The following is a 13801-nucleotide window of genomic DNA, read 5'->3' on the forward strand; positions in this document are numbered from 1 at the left end:
ACAGACGGGCGGCCGGGGCCTGCGCCCCGGCCCTCGGCAGGCCCGCCCACCCTGAGCTCCAGGCGCCGCGGGGACGCGCGAGGCCCCCTTCCTCCTCTCTTGGCTCCCGCGCCAGCTCCACCCGGCTTGCCCAGGATTCCCCACGCGGTTTTGTCCGGGAAAACCCGCAGAACTAGACGTGGCGAGGGGTGTCCCTCGGTTGGGGGCCGGCCCGAGGTCAGCGGGCAGAGCTCCGCGGGGGTGGGGAGGCCGGGACCTCCCTGCGGCGCGGCGGGATGTGCGGGGGGCGTAGGAGGCGGCCCAGGGCGGCCTCTCCCACAGACGCTCTCCAGAGGGCTCGGGCTGTTCCCCCTTGGGAGGCGGCAAACACTCACACAGGGGCAAAACGAGAGCTCCTGCCGCTGAGCTCAGCCCCCGAGGAAGGAGCCGGACTGGAACCTGACCCCGCGGTCCGCAGAGCCGCCCCCAGAGGCCGCCTGTGGAATGAACACGTGCGGGCCCAGCCCAGGGCTCTGCGGCCAAGTCACAGAGACGGAGACGCGGGCCAGGCTGTCTGGGCCGCCGCTTCCCCCTCCTCCGGCCCCTCGGGTGCACTTGGCCTCCCCCCCGTCCCCCCCGCCCGCCGGAGCCGCCGGGGGTGGCAGGGCCGGCAGCAGGTGCTCCTCGCGGAGGCCCCGCGCCCCAGCTGCGGCCTGGCGAGGGGCCGCACCGGCTCTCCAAGGACCGTCTGAAAGGCACGCATCTTCCCAGGCTGCAGCTTTATTAGCCTGGCCCATTCCAGCGCAGCCCCAAGCAGGGCGGCGCGCGTGGGGGCCGTGGAGGGCGGCCAGGGCCTGCCCCCAAGGCCGCCCTGCCCCTTGAGTTTGTCTGTGGGAGCCGTGTGCTTGCTGTCCCCCGAGCGGCTGTCACCCCCGCTCCCCAGAGGACCGCGGATCCCGGGGTGCACCGTGCGCTGCGGCTTTGGTGAGGCCGCCCAGCCCCTGGGCTGCAATGGTCGGTGAGATCCCGCTGTGGGTGGGGGGCCCGGTGCAGGGGGTGGGGCCTGGGCATGTGGGGGGGGCAGGGCCCCCAGCAGATGCCCCGCAAAGGGGAGGCAGGGTCCTCTCTTAAGGCCCTGTGCACAGCCCCTCCCCGGGGCAGGCAGGGACAGGACCTGGCCCTCTCACACAGCGAGGACAAGGGCCGCCCGGGCAGGAGGACTTGGCCGGGGTCTGACACAGACCGCGTCCCCCACGGGCTCCTAGGGAAACGGAGGCGGGGGCGGCGCTGCAGCCTGCCTGGGCGGCCTCACCTGCCGCACGCCCCGCTTGGGTCCCAGGGCTGGACACTCTCGGGAGGCAGGGAGGGCGCTCCTCCCAGACCCCCGCGCCCTCCCCCGGGACCTGGGAGCCGGGCCATCCTGCCGGCGGCCCTGACCGAGGGGCTGGCCGGGTCCCGTGTGCGCGCTCTGCCCTCCGCGCCGTGCCCGAGACGGCCGTTACTACTCAGTCCTGCTCGGCCCGATCCCGGAGGCACCTGGGGGGCCTCCGAAGCTCCGAGTGGCAGGTGAAGCCCCTTATGCTGGGCTTGTTGACGTTGACCACACACCTTCTGAGGGGTTTTTCATTGTCCCTGATGAGCCCAAGACGTTGCAGGTCTGTTTGACGGGGGTGGGGATTGGGCGGGCTAGAGACTACCTTTTGGTCGGTGACCCTCTCCGCCTTTCTGTCTGTATCTATTGGGGGGCGTTGGCAGGGAGGGCCCAAGTTCTGGCCGGGGCCAGGGTGCAGCGGGCCCCGTGGGAGCCGGGGCAGGGGCGGGGGCGGGGTCGCTGGCCCCCTGAGCAGCCCAGGCCCCGCCCCCCGGCCCCATCAATAGATCCCCTTCACCCTCTTGTTGTCGGGGTCGAAGGGGGACTTCAGGTGGGCCTGGGCGGGGTAGGTCACCCCCATCCTTTCCAGGCTGTAGTCCCCGCTCTTCACGAAGTCCGGGGAGACCTAGGAGCACAGGAGGGGGACGCTGGCGCCCGCCACTTTGTTACACGGCGCTCCCACCGGCCTGTGCCTCAGGAGCAGAGCCTCGGCCTCGCCTCCCCGCGGTCAGCCAGTCCCCGGCCGAGACCCTCGTCTGCACGGAGGAGCGGCCCGAGGGGGTAGGCTCCGCCCCGCCCCGCCCCTGCGTGGGCTTGCGCTCCCGGGTCGGCAGAGCCGAGGGCTGCCAGCGATGACACCCAGGGCCGGGCCACACAGAGCACATCGGGGGGCCCCTCCGTCTGGGAACTCAGGACTGGGGGAACAAGGAAACACCAGGAGGGCTTTGCACGGGGCAGCAGCGGTAGGAGGGAGGCCACTTCCAGGCCAGGCTCCCGAGCCGTGATGTGTGCGGTGGGGCTCAGGGCCCCCTGTGCCCCCGTGGGTGGCCTCCGGTGCCCTCAGACACCTGACACAGCGACGACCCAGCGCTGGCATGGGGTCCTTGCTCTCATGCGCCCCGGGCCCCCTCGCAGGGCTGCAGAGCAGGACTCACCGGCCCGCCGCTGGGGTCCCGGATGTAGCCGTAGGCGATGGTCTTGTCGATGGCGAAGCCAAAGTCGGCCCTGCGCACGTGGCCCACCACGCGGCCGTTCCTCCAGATGGCCTCCAGGCCGAACATGGGCACCTTCCTGGAAGATGCAGTAGGGAGAGCTGGGGCCGGGGCCCCTCCCGACGGGGTACGCGGGAGGAGAGAGGGGAGTGGGCTGGAGTCCGTGTGCCCCCTGGGCGCGGAGGGGACGGGAGGTTCTGTAAGTGTGTCCTTGTCTCCTTGGACGTCCCTCTCGTCCCACAGGCTCTGTGCACGGAAATGGGCTCAGGAGCCACCTGCTTCGCCACGGCCCAGAGCCAGGGGCGGGCGTTCCCTGCGACGCCCCAGCCGGCATCCCGGCCGCCTCCCTCCGAAGCGGACCCCTTCCACGCCTCCGCCCCCAAACCACAGAGGCGCGGCTGCTGGGGCGGCGGCCCAGCCGAGACCGGCTGGCAGGAGCCGGGGGGGCCGCAGGGCCAGGGTGGGGACAAGGCACAGCCCCGCTCCCCCTCCGCCCCGCCCACCCCACGGCCGCACCGGACGCCGCGTTGGAAAGGGAGCTGTGGGCCCCAGATCAGCAGGGCCGGAGCCTCGCTGTCCAGGGACGGGGCGGACGCCGGCATGTGTGGCCCTTCCAGGGCGACCCAGCCCGGGGGGCCCAGGAGGCCCAACCCAGGGACGCCCTGGGCCTGGCTCCCAGCCTGTAGCCAAGCCCGTGCTCAGCGCCGGCCCTCGGGGGAGCGCAGGGGGTGAGGGGCCGTCCCCCAAGACGGGGCTCTCCACACCTCTGCTGCGTGGCCGGCCTGAGCCCCCCGTCCCGTGGCACCGGCGGCCTCCCTATGTAAGGGGCGATGGCGGCCCCAGCCTGGCTCTCCCCGCACTGTCCCACTCCCAGCTCAGTGACAGGGTTGTCACCCCCCAGCCCGCAGCCTGGGTCCGCGCGGGAGCTTTCTCTCTTGAAATGCGCACCGGGGAGGGCCCTGCCGACCCACCCCGGACGGACCCAGGGCGGCGGACACTCACTCGTCCACAGTGAAGCACACCAGGCGCCGGCGGAGGCCCGCCGCCCTCTGTTGCTCCAGGGCCTCGCGCCCCAGGAAGGGGACGGCGGACTTGAGCTTGCAGGTGAAGGCCAGGCCGGCCTCCAGGGGGCTGTCGTCCGGCCGCAGGTCCGCGTGCCAGTGCCGGTATCCTGGGGTGGGGGCGCGGGGGAGACGCGGCTCAGGGCCCCGGGGCCGGACACCCACCGGCTTCCCGTGTTCGCCCCATAGCCGGGACGTCGCAGGAGGGCGGACGCAGGGCCCGAGGGCCCCGAGGAACCGGGGCACTGGCTCCGAACCCAGCCCGCCCTGTCCCCGTCGCTGTCCGAGGGCAGGGGTCCGGGGTTCCTGCACCGTGCCCGCCGGGTGGAACACCGGCGTCACGGCCGGCGTCATGTGAGGAAAGGACCCGGTGGCGAGTGTCGCGGGGGCTCCTCGGCCTCCGGGGGCCCGGGCCGCCCGCCAGCCCGATCGGAGCTGTGCTCACCTTTCTCGATGCTCAGGGAGTCGATGGCCCGGTAGCCCGCGTCGACCAGGCCGTGCTTGGCCCCCGCCGCCAGCACAGCCCGGTACACAGGCAGGCAGGACGGCGCCGGGATGTGCAGCTCCCAGCCCAGCTCCCCGACGAAGGACAGCCTCATGGCCCGAACCTGGGGGGACAGTCACGGCTCGCACGCGGCCACCGCCGGACGCCGCGGCGGAGCTCCGCTGCCACGCAGGGGCGGCGGTGCCCACCCGCCCCCAAACGTGGGGTCCCCCGAGGCACGCGCCCGGCGCCCCCTGGAAATCTTTAAGGGGGGCGGGGGTGGGGGGTCCATGCCGTGCATGGGAGAAGGTGGACACGCGGTGCCCAGGCCTCGGCTCTTCTGAGCGACTGTGGGACGGTCCCGGGGCCGCGGGGACCCTCCGGCCTCTCCCAGCTCCTGGGTGCTCCCCGGCCTCGGTCCTGTCGCCGGGTCTCCACCTGCATTGTCCCGGGGCCTCGCCTTTGCGCCTGTCTTGTCTTTGTCTCTTATCAGGATCCTTGTCGTGGGATTTGGGACCCAATGTCTGGCCTGGCACAGGCAGGTCGGCCGGGGACAGCTGGCCTCTGGGTGCGTGCGCCCCTCTTACCCGCGCATGGGGCCACCGCCCGCCGGGGTGACGCCGGCCCAGGGGCTGTGGCTCATCCAGCACGTTGGGTTTGGTTGCATGTCGTTCGGACACCCAGCAACTGGCGTCTGCTTCCAGACCTTCAGGCAAATCCCGAACCCACGGTGTCCCCAAGGGTGAGGCCCGAGCACTCCGCCCGGGGACGTCCAGCTTGGTCACAGAGGTCGCTGCTCGGAGCTCGAGGGTCCGCCCGAGCAGCTCCCGCCCAGGAGCATGGAGGCCGCGCCCCCGAGGACAGAGCAGTGCCTCCGCCCCAGACAGGGCCGTCCTGCCGCCATGCGGGGACCACATTCGGAAAGCTTTGGAAACAGCACCGATGTGCTGAGTCGCGATTTGCCCCGCCTCTCAAAACACTCAAAGTTGACACAGAAAATACACTGCTGACATTTTCCGGCTTCCCTGGTGCGAGCCACGGCCGACAGAGATGGCCCGGTCGGCCACGCGCTGATCTCGGAGGCCTCGGGCTCGGGCCGACCTCGAGCGGCGGCAGCAAGGGCCTCCGCGACACGCGCCCCTGGCAGCCGGCGGCGGGGTTCGGTCAGACACGCGCACGCCCCAGCTCATGGGCTCTCTTTGGATCCCAAGGAATTCGGGGGCGGGACAAAGCCCCTTCTCCAGCCCTGAGAGCCCAGCAAGGCCGGCGGGAGGTGGGGTAGGGGCCGCAGGCCTGGCCCCCTGACGGGCTGAGCAATGCGTTCCGAGGGAAGGAAAGAAACAGGGGCCGGCGGACCCCTGGTCCCAGCACTGTGAGGGAGCGAGTCTGGGGAACTCCGGGTGCCTTTCCAAGGTCACAGAGTCACCGACTCTCGGGACAGCTCTCCCTGTCTCCGCTGAAGCAGTGGAGATGGGGCGTCCTCGCTTCTTCTGAAGGGAAGACGCCGAGTGGAGGACATCGGGAACGCAGGCTGTGAGTCGGCCTCGGGGCCACATCTACTCAATGTGGGGTGGGGGGCGCAGCGGGGGGCGGGGCCCAGCACCCGGGCCTGGGCTCACTTTCTAAGCCAGCCCCGAGGGACCCCTGTTCGGGCAGAGCCCGGCGCGGGGACCAGAGGCAGCGGGTGGAGTCACAGAACTGTGGGGGGTCGTCGACAGGCTTCAACCGGGTTTTGCGGAAATCATTTTCTCACCGTGAAGAGCCCCCCAGATTCTGTTGGAGCTAATGAAGAAGTTCAGCAAGGCTGTGGGATACGGGATCTACACGCAAAAGTTGGTGCTGCTTCTATACACTGACCCCGGACAATCCAAAAGGGAACTCAATAAACCAACCCATTTACAGTAGCGTCGCGAAGGATAAAATACTTAAGAACAAACCCAGCCATGGAGGTGAAGGACTTGTACACGGAACGCTACAAAACTTTGGTGAAGGAGAGGAAGGCTAGAAATACATGGAAAGATACCCCACGTTCATGGAGTGAAAGGCTCTGTGTCATTACGATACCAATACTACTCAAAGCGGCCCACAGGCTTACTGCCGTCTCTGTCAAAATCCAATGCGTGTTTGGCAGAAATAGAAGAACCCCCCCGAACATTCATACAGAATCGCAGGGAACCTCAAATGGCCAAAACTATCTTGGAAAAGAGGGACAAGCCTGGATACGTCAGCTTCCTGGTTTCAAACTCACTACAAAGCTGCTGCGATCAAAACCGCGGGGCCACTGGCGTAAGACCAAACGAACAAGCCGACAGGGTCGGGACGAGCGCCCAGAAGTGTCCCCTCGCGTGCAGTGCCGGAAAACCGAACGTCCCCGTGGGCTGAACACCCAGAACCTCTAAAGAACTCCTACAACTCAGCAACAAAACGCACAACCTGATTAAGAAACGAGTCAAAGAGGTGAACGGACATTTCCTCAGCGAGGACGCACAGGTGGCCCATAAGCACCTGAAAAGACGGTCCCCCGTCACTAGTAATTAGAGATATGCAAATAAAGACCACAATGAGATACGACCTAATCCCTATTAGGACGGCTACTATTCAAGTAACAGCCCCCAAACCTCCAGCCTTGGCAACGGCGTGGAGACATCGGACCCCTGGGCACGGCTGGTGGGAATGTAACGGTGCGGCTTCTAGGGAAAACGGGACGGCGGTTTACTGAGAAATTAACAATAAAACCGCCGTATGTCCGGCCCTCCTATTTCCAGGTGCGCAGCCGGAAGAATTGGGGGCAAGGCCTTGGGTCGATACGGGCAGACCCCGGTCACCGCAGCCAGGAGGGGGGAGCCGCCTGAGGGCCTGTCGGTGGCTGACGGGCGGACAAAGTACAATACGGACCCCTGAAGAGGAAGAGCGCCGGACGCCTGCCGCAGCGGGAGAACCGGGAGGGCGTCACGCTCCTGAGATACGCCAGTCACAGGAGGGCACGCTCTGGGTCCCGCTCCCGTGAGGTGTCTAAAGGGGTCGGACGCATTGGGGCAGAAAGCAGAGGGAGGTTATTCGGAGCCGGGGGAGGGGAGGAACTGGAGCCGTTGCATGAACAGGCAGTTCCCCGTGTGCAGGACAAAAACGGGGGCGTCTGCTGCCTGGTGAATGCGCTCAACCCCACAAAACCACAGGCTTACGGGCGGGCCCCGGCAGGCGCGGCTCAGGGGACTGGGCATCGGCCTGCGAACCAAAGGGGCCCAGTCAGGGCCCAGGCCCGGGCTGGGGGCCGGGTACCCAGCAGGGGGCGCACGAGAGGCAGCCACACGTGGATGTTCCTTTCCCTCTTTCTCCCTCCCTTCGCCTCTCATTTAAAAAAAGAAAAGGTTACAATGATTAAAACAAAACGAACACGCATTTCCCCGTGGATGGGCGCCCACAGCCCGGAGGGATGCCATGTGTCCTTTCTCGGTGGTCTGGGCGCCAGGACGGCGGAAGCGAGGGGGTGCACGCCCTCGGGCGCAGGGCCACACAGCGTGCTCCGCGGGCTCACTCAAGCGCACTGTTGTGGGGTGGGAGGGGAATACGCTCCGGTTTCAGTAAAGGGGGGCTGGGGGGCTTGGCGTCGTGCTGGGTGCGTCGCCCACTCCCCGCCAGCTTCCCTTGAAGGTGGCTCTGACTCGAGTCCAGGCAGGTGCCAGGCCCTGTCTTAGCTCGGACCCAAGGCCACGCCGCCCCCACGGAGGCTCTGCACCATCAGCACAGCCTGGGGCGCGCCTCTCCGGGCAACTCTGCGGGGCTCGCGCAGGTGCCCCCGGACGCAGGCCTGCACGCCCCTCTCAGGTCACACGGGCTCACGCGGTTTACACGTCTCCAGGGCGCTTGGTGCGCCGCAGCACCCCGACACAGCGCACACACCCACCAAACCCCGTCGCCCCTTAAACACGTGAGGGTCCCGGGGGCCCCGAGGCAGGGGATGGGCTTGGACCGGAGCACAGGCAGCGCTCGGGGCCCGGGGCCCCGAACCCACAGGAGAGGGGGAAGCGAGGGGGCGGTAAATTCAGAGAATCTCTTTGTTTTAAAACCCTCTGAAGGCTCCAAAGGCGTCCTTGACCCTAGAATGTTCCGCTACGGGGGCGGGGGCGGCGTGTGATCCCTCCCAGCAGCCTGGCAAGTACGCTCATGGGCTGGCGGTGCTGGCCGTGCTGAGGATCGTGACTGGAAACCAATTTTCCAAGAATGAGAATAAATCGAAGGTGCGATGCTCAAACCACGCCTCACAGACCTGACCCTCCCTGAGGATCTGAAAAGCTCCGCGGAAACGTCCGGCCCGGGGCCTCCTCCCCCAGCCCCCCAAGGGCCGGGCCGGTCGCAGACCGGGCCCCGGACGCTCCTCGGAGGGAAGCCTTCCCCGCGGGCCTGGAGCTGGGCTTCAAGCTGCTGACGGAGCCGTGGGCCACCCCAGGACGCCACCGCCGCCTGCACCCACCGACCAGGGCAGGGCTGCGGAGTCAGACACCCGGTGCTCCCTGCAGCTGGGGGGGGGGGGGCTGCCCTGGAGGAGGCCAGAGTCCCCAACGCGGGCGCCCAGGGTCCCTCAGTGCCATCAACCTGCTTCCAACCACATCTGTCCCCGCGCTCACAGCGAGAAGACAGCACCGCCCACCGTGGGACGCCTTGAGTAGTGGCTTGCGCGCCCCTGTTGCCTGGCGCCCGGCGACTGCGTACAGGCCGTGCAACACGAGGATTATTCAGCCGCTAAAACCCGACTGGCAAAGGCAGTCTCCGCGGGGCGGGGCCTCGTCCCGGTGCCCCCAGCGGTCTGCAGGGTGCACAGCGGGGGGCAGCCTTCGCCTGGAGAGACGGAATCCACGGCGCGGGCCCCACAGTGTCGGGAAAAGAAACTCAGTTTCCTTTAGACCTGAAGTTGATTTTCGGGAGAAAACCGCTGTGTCGCCACGTCTGCAGCCGAGCTCGCAGCCCCGTGCCCATGGCCCTGCAGCGGGGCCTGTGCCGGCCGAGGGGCCCGGACTCCCGTCAGCCTCGGCGACCACGCCGGGACAGCGGCCCCCCTGGGAACCACAGCGGCCTCGAGGCCAGCACATGGGAAGCGAGGACATCTGGTCAGCTGGCTGCCGAGGGGACAGCGCCTCCCGCCCTCTGTTCTTCCTCTAGGAATGCAGATCGCGGTCGCCTGGAGCCCAGCCAGGCATCTCAGAGAACTGTTGCACAACAGTGATACCGCTCCGCCGGGGACGGCGCTCAGCCGGGGTCGCCCTTCGGCCCCACCGCCGGTGGGCCGCGGCCGGCGCCTGCCCACCCACCTCGGGCCACGCTGTGGTCCTGGGCGCGGGCCCGCGCCACTCCGCACGCTGCGACCGGGGGCCTTGCCGATTACACAGGAACACATTCCTCTCCCGCATCTGGTTGGCCGGAGTCCAACGATCTCCCATAAATTCTTGGCCCGGCCCCGTGCTCCGGCCCCGACGTCTCTTCGCGTTGAGGGATGGGGCGCCAACACGCACCAGAGCCAAGACAAGACCTCATGTAGGAGACTGTGAAATCCCCCCGGGGCCAGGGGAATTCGGGACGTCTGCACAGACTTGTGGGGCAGCCCAGGAAGGATCTGAGACGTTGTGTAGCCTTGGCCCTCCAGAGGGGAAACTGAGGCCTGGAGAGCTGCCCCAAGGAAGGCTGAGGCAGGCCGGGAAGCTGGGCCTGCTGGCCCCCAGCTCAGCTGAGCGCTGGGGTGACGTTGCCCCGAGCCCTCGGGCTCTGCGCTGACCCAGTTCCCACCCCGAGCACAGCAGCGCCACCCGGAGCCCGGGGTCCCGCTCCGTGCCCACACCGGGTCGGCTCCCCGCCAACGCGCCGGCTTTCATCCCAGAGCCCGGGGGCAGGGCAGGGGCAGGGCGGGAAGGGAAGCTCAGCGTCAGCCGTAGGGTCCTTCCGTTTAGGAGAAAATGCCAGAGCTCAGGGAGAGCCCAGCCTGGCCAAGCATGAGCGGACGGGGCTTATCTCCGGAGGCCGAGGATGCTGCGGACGTCTCCGCTTGTGTTCCTGTCCCCGGAGGACCAGGACAGCACTAGGGAGGAGACAGAGAACGCCACGCCCACGCAGATGGCCCAGGATGACCGTCTCTGGGTCCCGGTTCTGTCTTAGGTCGACAGTCGGGGCTGTGGAAGGAGCGGGCCTGAGGGACACCCGACCCGGGGCTCGTCCGAGGGGCAGGTGCGGCCCCGCTGTCCACGGGCAAGCCCAGGGCGCGCAGGGCCGAGCGGGACGGCGGGGTTCTCAGGGAACAGTGAAACGGACAACGGACCGACTGCCGAGTGTTGTAGGGGGCGAGGTGCGTGCACCGGCGCACACGTGGGGCAACCCTGCCCCTGTTCCCAGGCTCAGTCAGCGGCTGGGACAGCCGACGGGGGGAAGCTCCGCGGCGCCCGTGTCTGTCTGTCTCTCAGAGTTAGGGTTTCCTTCACTCGTCTGTATTTGGCCTGCGTCTCTGCCTGGTACCCCCGGGAGAGATCCATTCTGAAGTCTGGCCTCTGCTTCCACCAGCCTGGCTCCCGGGCCCCGCAGACCAAGGCGCAGCCAGCCAGCCACGGGGCGGCCCGGGGCGGCGGTCGGGGCGGCTGCGGAGAGAGGAGGGTCCCCACCTGCTCCGCTCCTCCTCCAGCCCCGAGCCTCAAGCAGGCGGAGCGGACTCCCAGCCTCGCAGCCCCCACGCCCCACCCCCTTCACACACCAGAGCCCGTCAGGGGCCAGGCCGGGCACTGCAGCGACTCCGTGGGGGCCCACCGGCCATGCTGCCGCGGGGCAGGCCGGGTCCGGCGGCCTGCAGGTGAGCTGCGGTGCCCTCGCAGCGTGCCCCGCCTCTCTGGTCCCAGCAGGCTGCTCTGCACCAAGGGGGCAGGAAGCGAGCTAGACAGAGGACCCCCCCACCCCAGCTTCCCGCTCCCCAGCGCGGCCTCCGGAGAGCGCAGGCGGGAGCGGAGCCCCGCCAGCCCCCCGGCCGGCTCCCCCGTCCTGCCTGTGTCCCGTCCCTCTCTGGCAGCCTCTTCACCGATGTCATCGCGATGCCGTGTATTTGCTAACAGGACCCAGACGCGTCCCGACCCCAGCCCCTGCGCCGGCCAGGAGGGCCCCCCCAGGGTCCCCCCGCACGCTGCCCGCCCAGAGCCCCAGGCGAGCGTGTGAGATGAGAAAAGGGCCGTCTGCCTGGCCGTCTGTCTGTCTGCCCAGCCCGCCCTCACGGCCGCATCTGCTTCATTCACACGCGTTTGTTTGTGCTTCTTGTCCTGTGGGCTGGGCCGCCTTGGGGACCCGCTCCGAGCCCCCCGGGAGGAAGCCCGTCCTCGGGGTAACGCGCCCAAGGCTGTGACCGCGCCCGCGTGCGGGCCGCCCCTGCTTGTGGGTAACCCGACCTGCTTGTGGGCGATTCTGTCCCCCGGGGACATCCCTCCCGTCTGGACCCATTTGTGGCCTCCGCACCAGGGGGCGGCTGGAGGCCCGGGTCGCTGCTACACACCGTGCAGCGCCCAGGACGGCCCCGCCACAGAATGTTCGAGAACGTCCGCGTGCCGCGGCCAAGCCGCCTGTGACGGCGGAGCGCCCGCACTGTCGTGAGGGCCCGCGGACAGCCCGCGGGTGAGCGGGCCTGGGGCAGGGCCCGGGACGCAGGGCCCGCAGCAGATAGTGGCCGGTGGGACTCTTCCTGTCACGCTCCCCTCGCCCGCCCTCGGCCTCAGGACGGCAGCACGGAGTGCGCGGTCCCTCGTTTCCGGCAAGGACCCCGAGGCCGGGAAAGGGACGTGCTGGACGCGGCGCTGGGCCGGGGCCCTGGCCCCGGGGCCTCTGAGGGAGCCCTGACGCTGTCCGAGGTCTCAGAAGCTTCGGGCCCGGGTCTTACACTGTCTGCGCTGGGAGGCGGGGGTGCTCCTGGGATGGGCGGGGCCCCCCACCCCGAGCAGCGCCCCTTCCCCACCCGGCACGCCGGGGTCCGGGGAGGGACTTGCCACCGGAGGACGAGCTCCTCGGGGGAGGCGGGGACCTGCTGGAGCCCCACTGTCGGCAGCCCTGTCACCCCAAGGAGGCAGAGGCAGTGACGGCCACCCTGCCCCTCCCGGGAGGGGACACCGTGGGCGGCCGTGCGGGCGGCACGACTGAGGCTGCCTTCCCGGCGGAAGCGCAGGACGGAGCCCCCGGGGGCCCGGGCACCGGGTGCGGCTCAGCGGGCACCCAGCGAGGACCCGTCGGCCCTGGGAGGTCCGGACGGCCGGCGGGCAGGACCGTGGTCTCTACCTGACCGGGGGGGCCAAGGTCCGGGGAGGCAGAGGGCCTTGCCCGAGGGCACGGGGGTTCCCACGTCCAGCCCCAGGCCCCCTCCTTGCAGCGCGCAGCGGCGGCCGCCCACAGCGCAGAGGGCGGCGGGAACTCACCAGGTGCCCGGCGGCCCTCACCAGCTTGTGGGTGGAGAACGGGAAGGCCTCGTTGCTCAGGTCTGTGTCGAGCACCTCCTGGAGAACGGCCCGGCTGCGAGAAAGCAAGGTCGGTCGGTCGGTCAGCAAACGCTCCCTGGGCGCACCTGGGCGCGTGCCCTGCCCCGGGAGCGCGCGGGGGACAGAGCGGCACGCAGGACAAGCCCTGTCCTCACGGGACCGCCGACAGCAGACGCGGCCGTCGTGAAAGCGCGCTGAGGCGCACAGGCACCAAACGCAGGTCAGAACGACGGAGCAGCAGCAGACCCGGCTGGAGGCCGGGCCCGCAGATGCCCCCGCAAGGCGCGCCTTCCCCAGGTGGGCGAACCGGGGCCCCGACGGTTGCCTACCCGCATCCCACGGGAGCCCCTGAGGGCAGGGCTCACTCCCACCCCCACCCCGCGTGCCCGCAGGCTGGCGTCCACGCTGCCGAGACCTCCCTGTGTCCCTGGACACCACTTCCCGGGCCCCCAGCCCCTCGCCTCCCTGCTGGCGTGGTTCACTCCTTCTGCACCCTCCCCACTCCCACCCCCTCCCCTGACCCGGCCCTTAGTCACTGTTCAGGCCTCGGCCCGGCTGCCGCCTCCTCCAGGAAGTCCTCCCCGACTCCCTGAGTCTGGTCAGGTGCGCCCCACCAGGGTGTTCCCGCCGTGGGTGTGCCCGCTCCGCGCCGGCACAGAGAGGGTGCTGGGAAAACAGGCCGGCTGAGAACAGCCTGACCTTGCACCGCAGGGCGAGCGCCCCACTGGCAAGAGATAGCCCCCCACTCCTGTCCCACAGGGGGTCCGCAGGGCACGGGGGCCACTGCCCACCCACAGGCCCATGCCTGTGGTGCTAAGAGCTGCCCACCCGTGCCGGCCCCAGGGGCCCAGGTCCTTCCGGAACAACCTCTCCCTTCCTGGGACCCATGGGGAGCCAGCACCAGAGAACCCAGACCCCGACCCCACAGGGCAGGTCCTGTCTGCGGCCCCAAGGGACGCTGGGGCGGGGGCCACTCCAGTGGTTTCCTCGCCAGGCCCAGGGTTTGAAGGGGCTCGGCAGCGCGAGGGCCACCGTGGCTCCGGGCACCCATCCCGCCCAGGCCAAGGGGGCGAGGACTGGCAGCTGGCGCCCAGGCCTGGGGAGCTCCTTCTGGGGAGCCGGTGGCCATCCCTCCCCTGGGTGCCAGCAGGTGGCGCTGGAGAGCACACGTTCTGGGCCAGAGGCTCTGGTTCAAGTCCCAGCTCCTCCAC

At 69.4% G+C, this 13801-nt stretch overlaps 1 protein-coding gene across 2 annotated transcripts in view; it reads right to left on the reverse strand.

Moving 5' to 3' along the window:
• Positions 1 to 1819: 1819 nt before the first annotated feature.
• The window catches only part of SARDH (sarcosine dehydrogenase), a 39193-nt gene continuing 27211 nt past the window's right edge, over positions 1820 to 13801 (reverse strand). For both annotated transcript variants that reach the window (XM_054584136.1, XM_054584135.1), the window contains exons 18-22: positions 12531 to 12624; positions 4069 to 4231; positions 3565 to 3733; positions 2506 to 2641; positions 1820 to 1976 (exon numbers count right to left, since the gene is read on the reverse strand). In XM_054584136.1, coding sequence (XP_054440111.1) covers positions 1851 to 1976; positions 2506 to 2641; positions 3565 to 3733; positions 4069 to 4231; positions 12531 to 12624 — 688 coding nt within the window. In that variant the 3' untranslated portion in view covers positions 1820 to 1850. The remainder of the gene's footprint in view (positions 1977 to 2505; positions 2642 to 3564; positions 3734 to 4068; positions 4232 to 12530; positions 12625 to 13801) is intronic.

Source organism: Pteronotus mesoamericanus, unplaced genomic scaffold, assembly GCF_021234165.1.
Source record: "Pteronotus mesoamericanus isolate MK-2021 breed Mesoamerican mustached bat unplaced genomic scaffold, CSHL_Meso_final contig_78, whole genome shotgun sequence".
In the NCBI taxonomy this organism is placed as follows: Eukaryota; Metazoa; Chordata; class Mammalia; order Chiroptera; family Mormoopidae; genus Pteronotus; species Pteronotus mesoamericanus.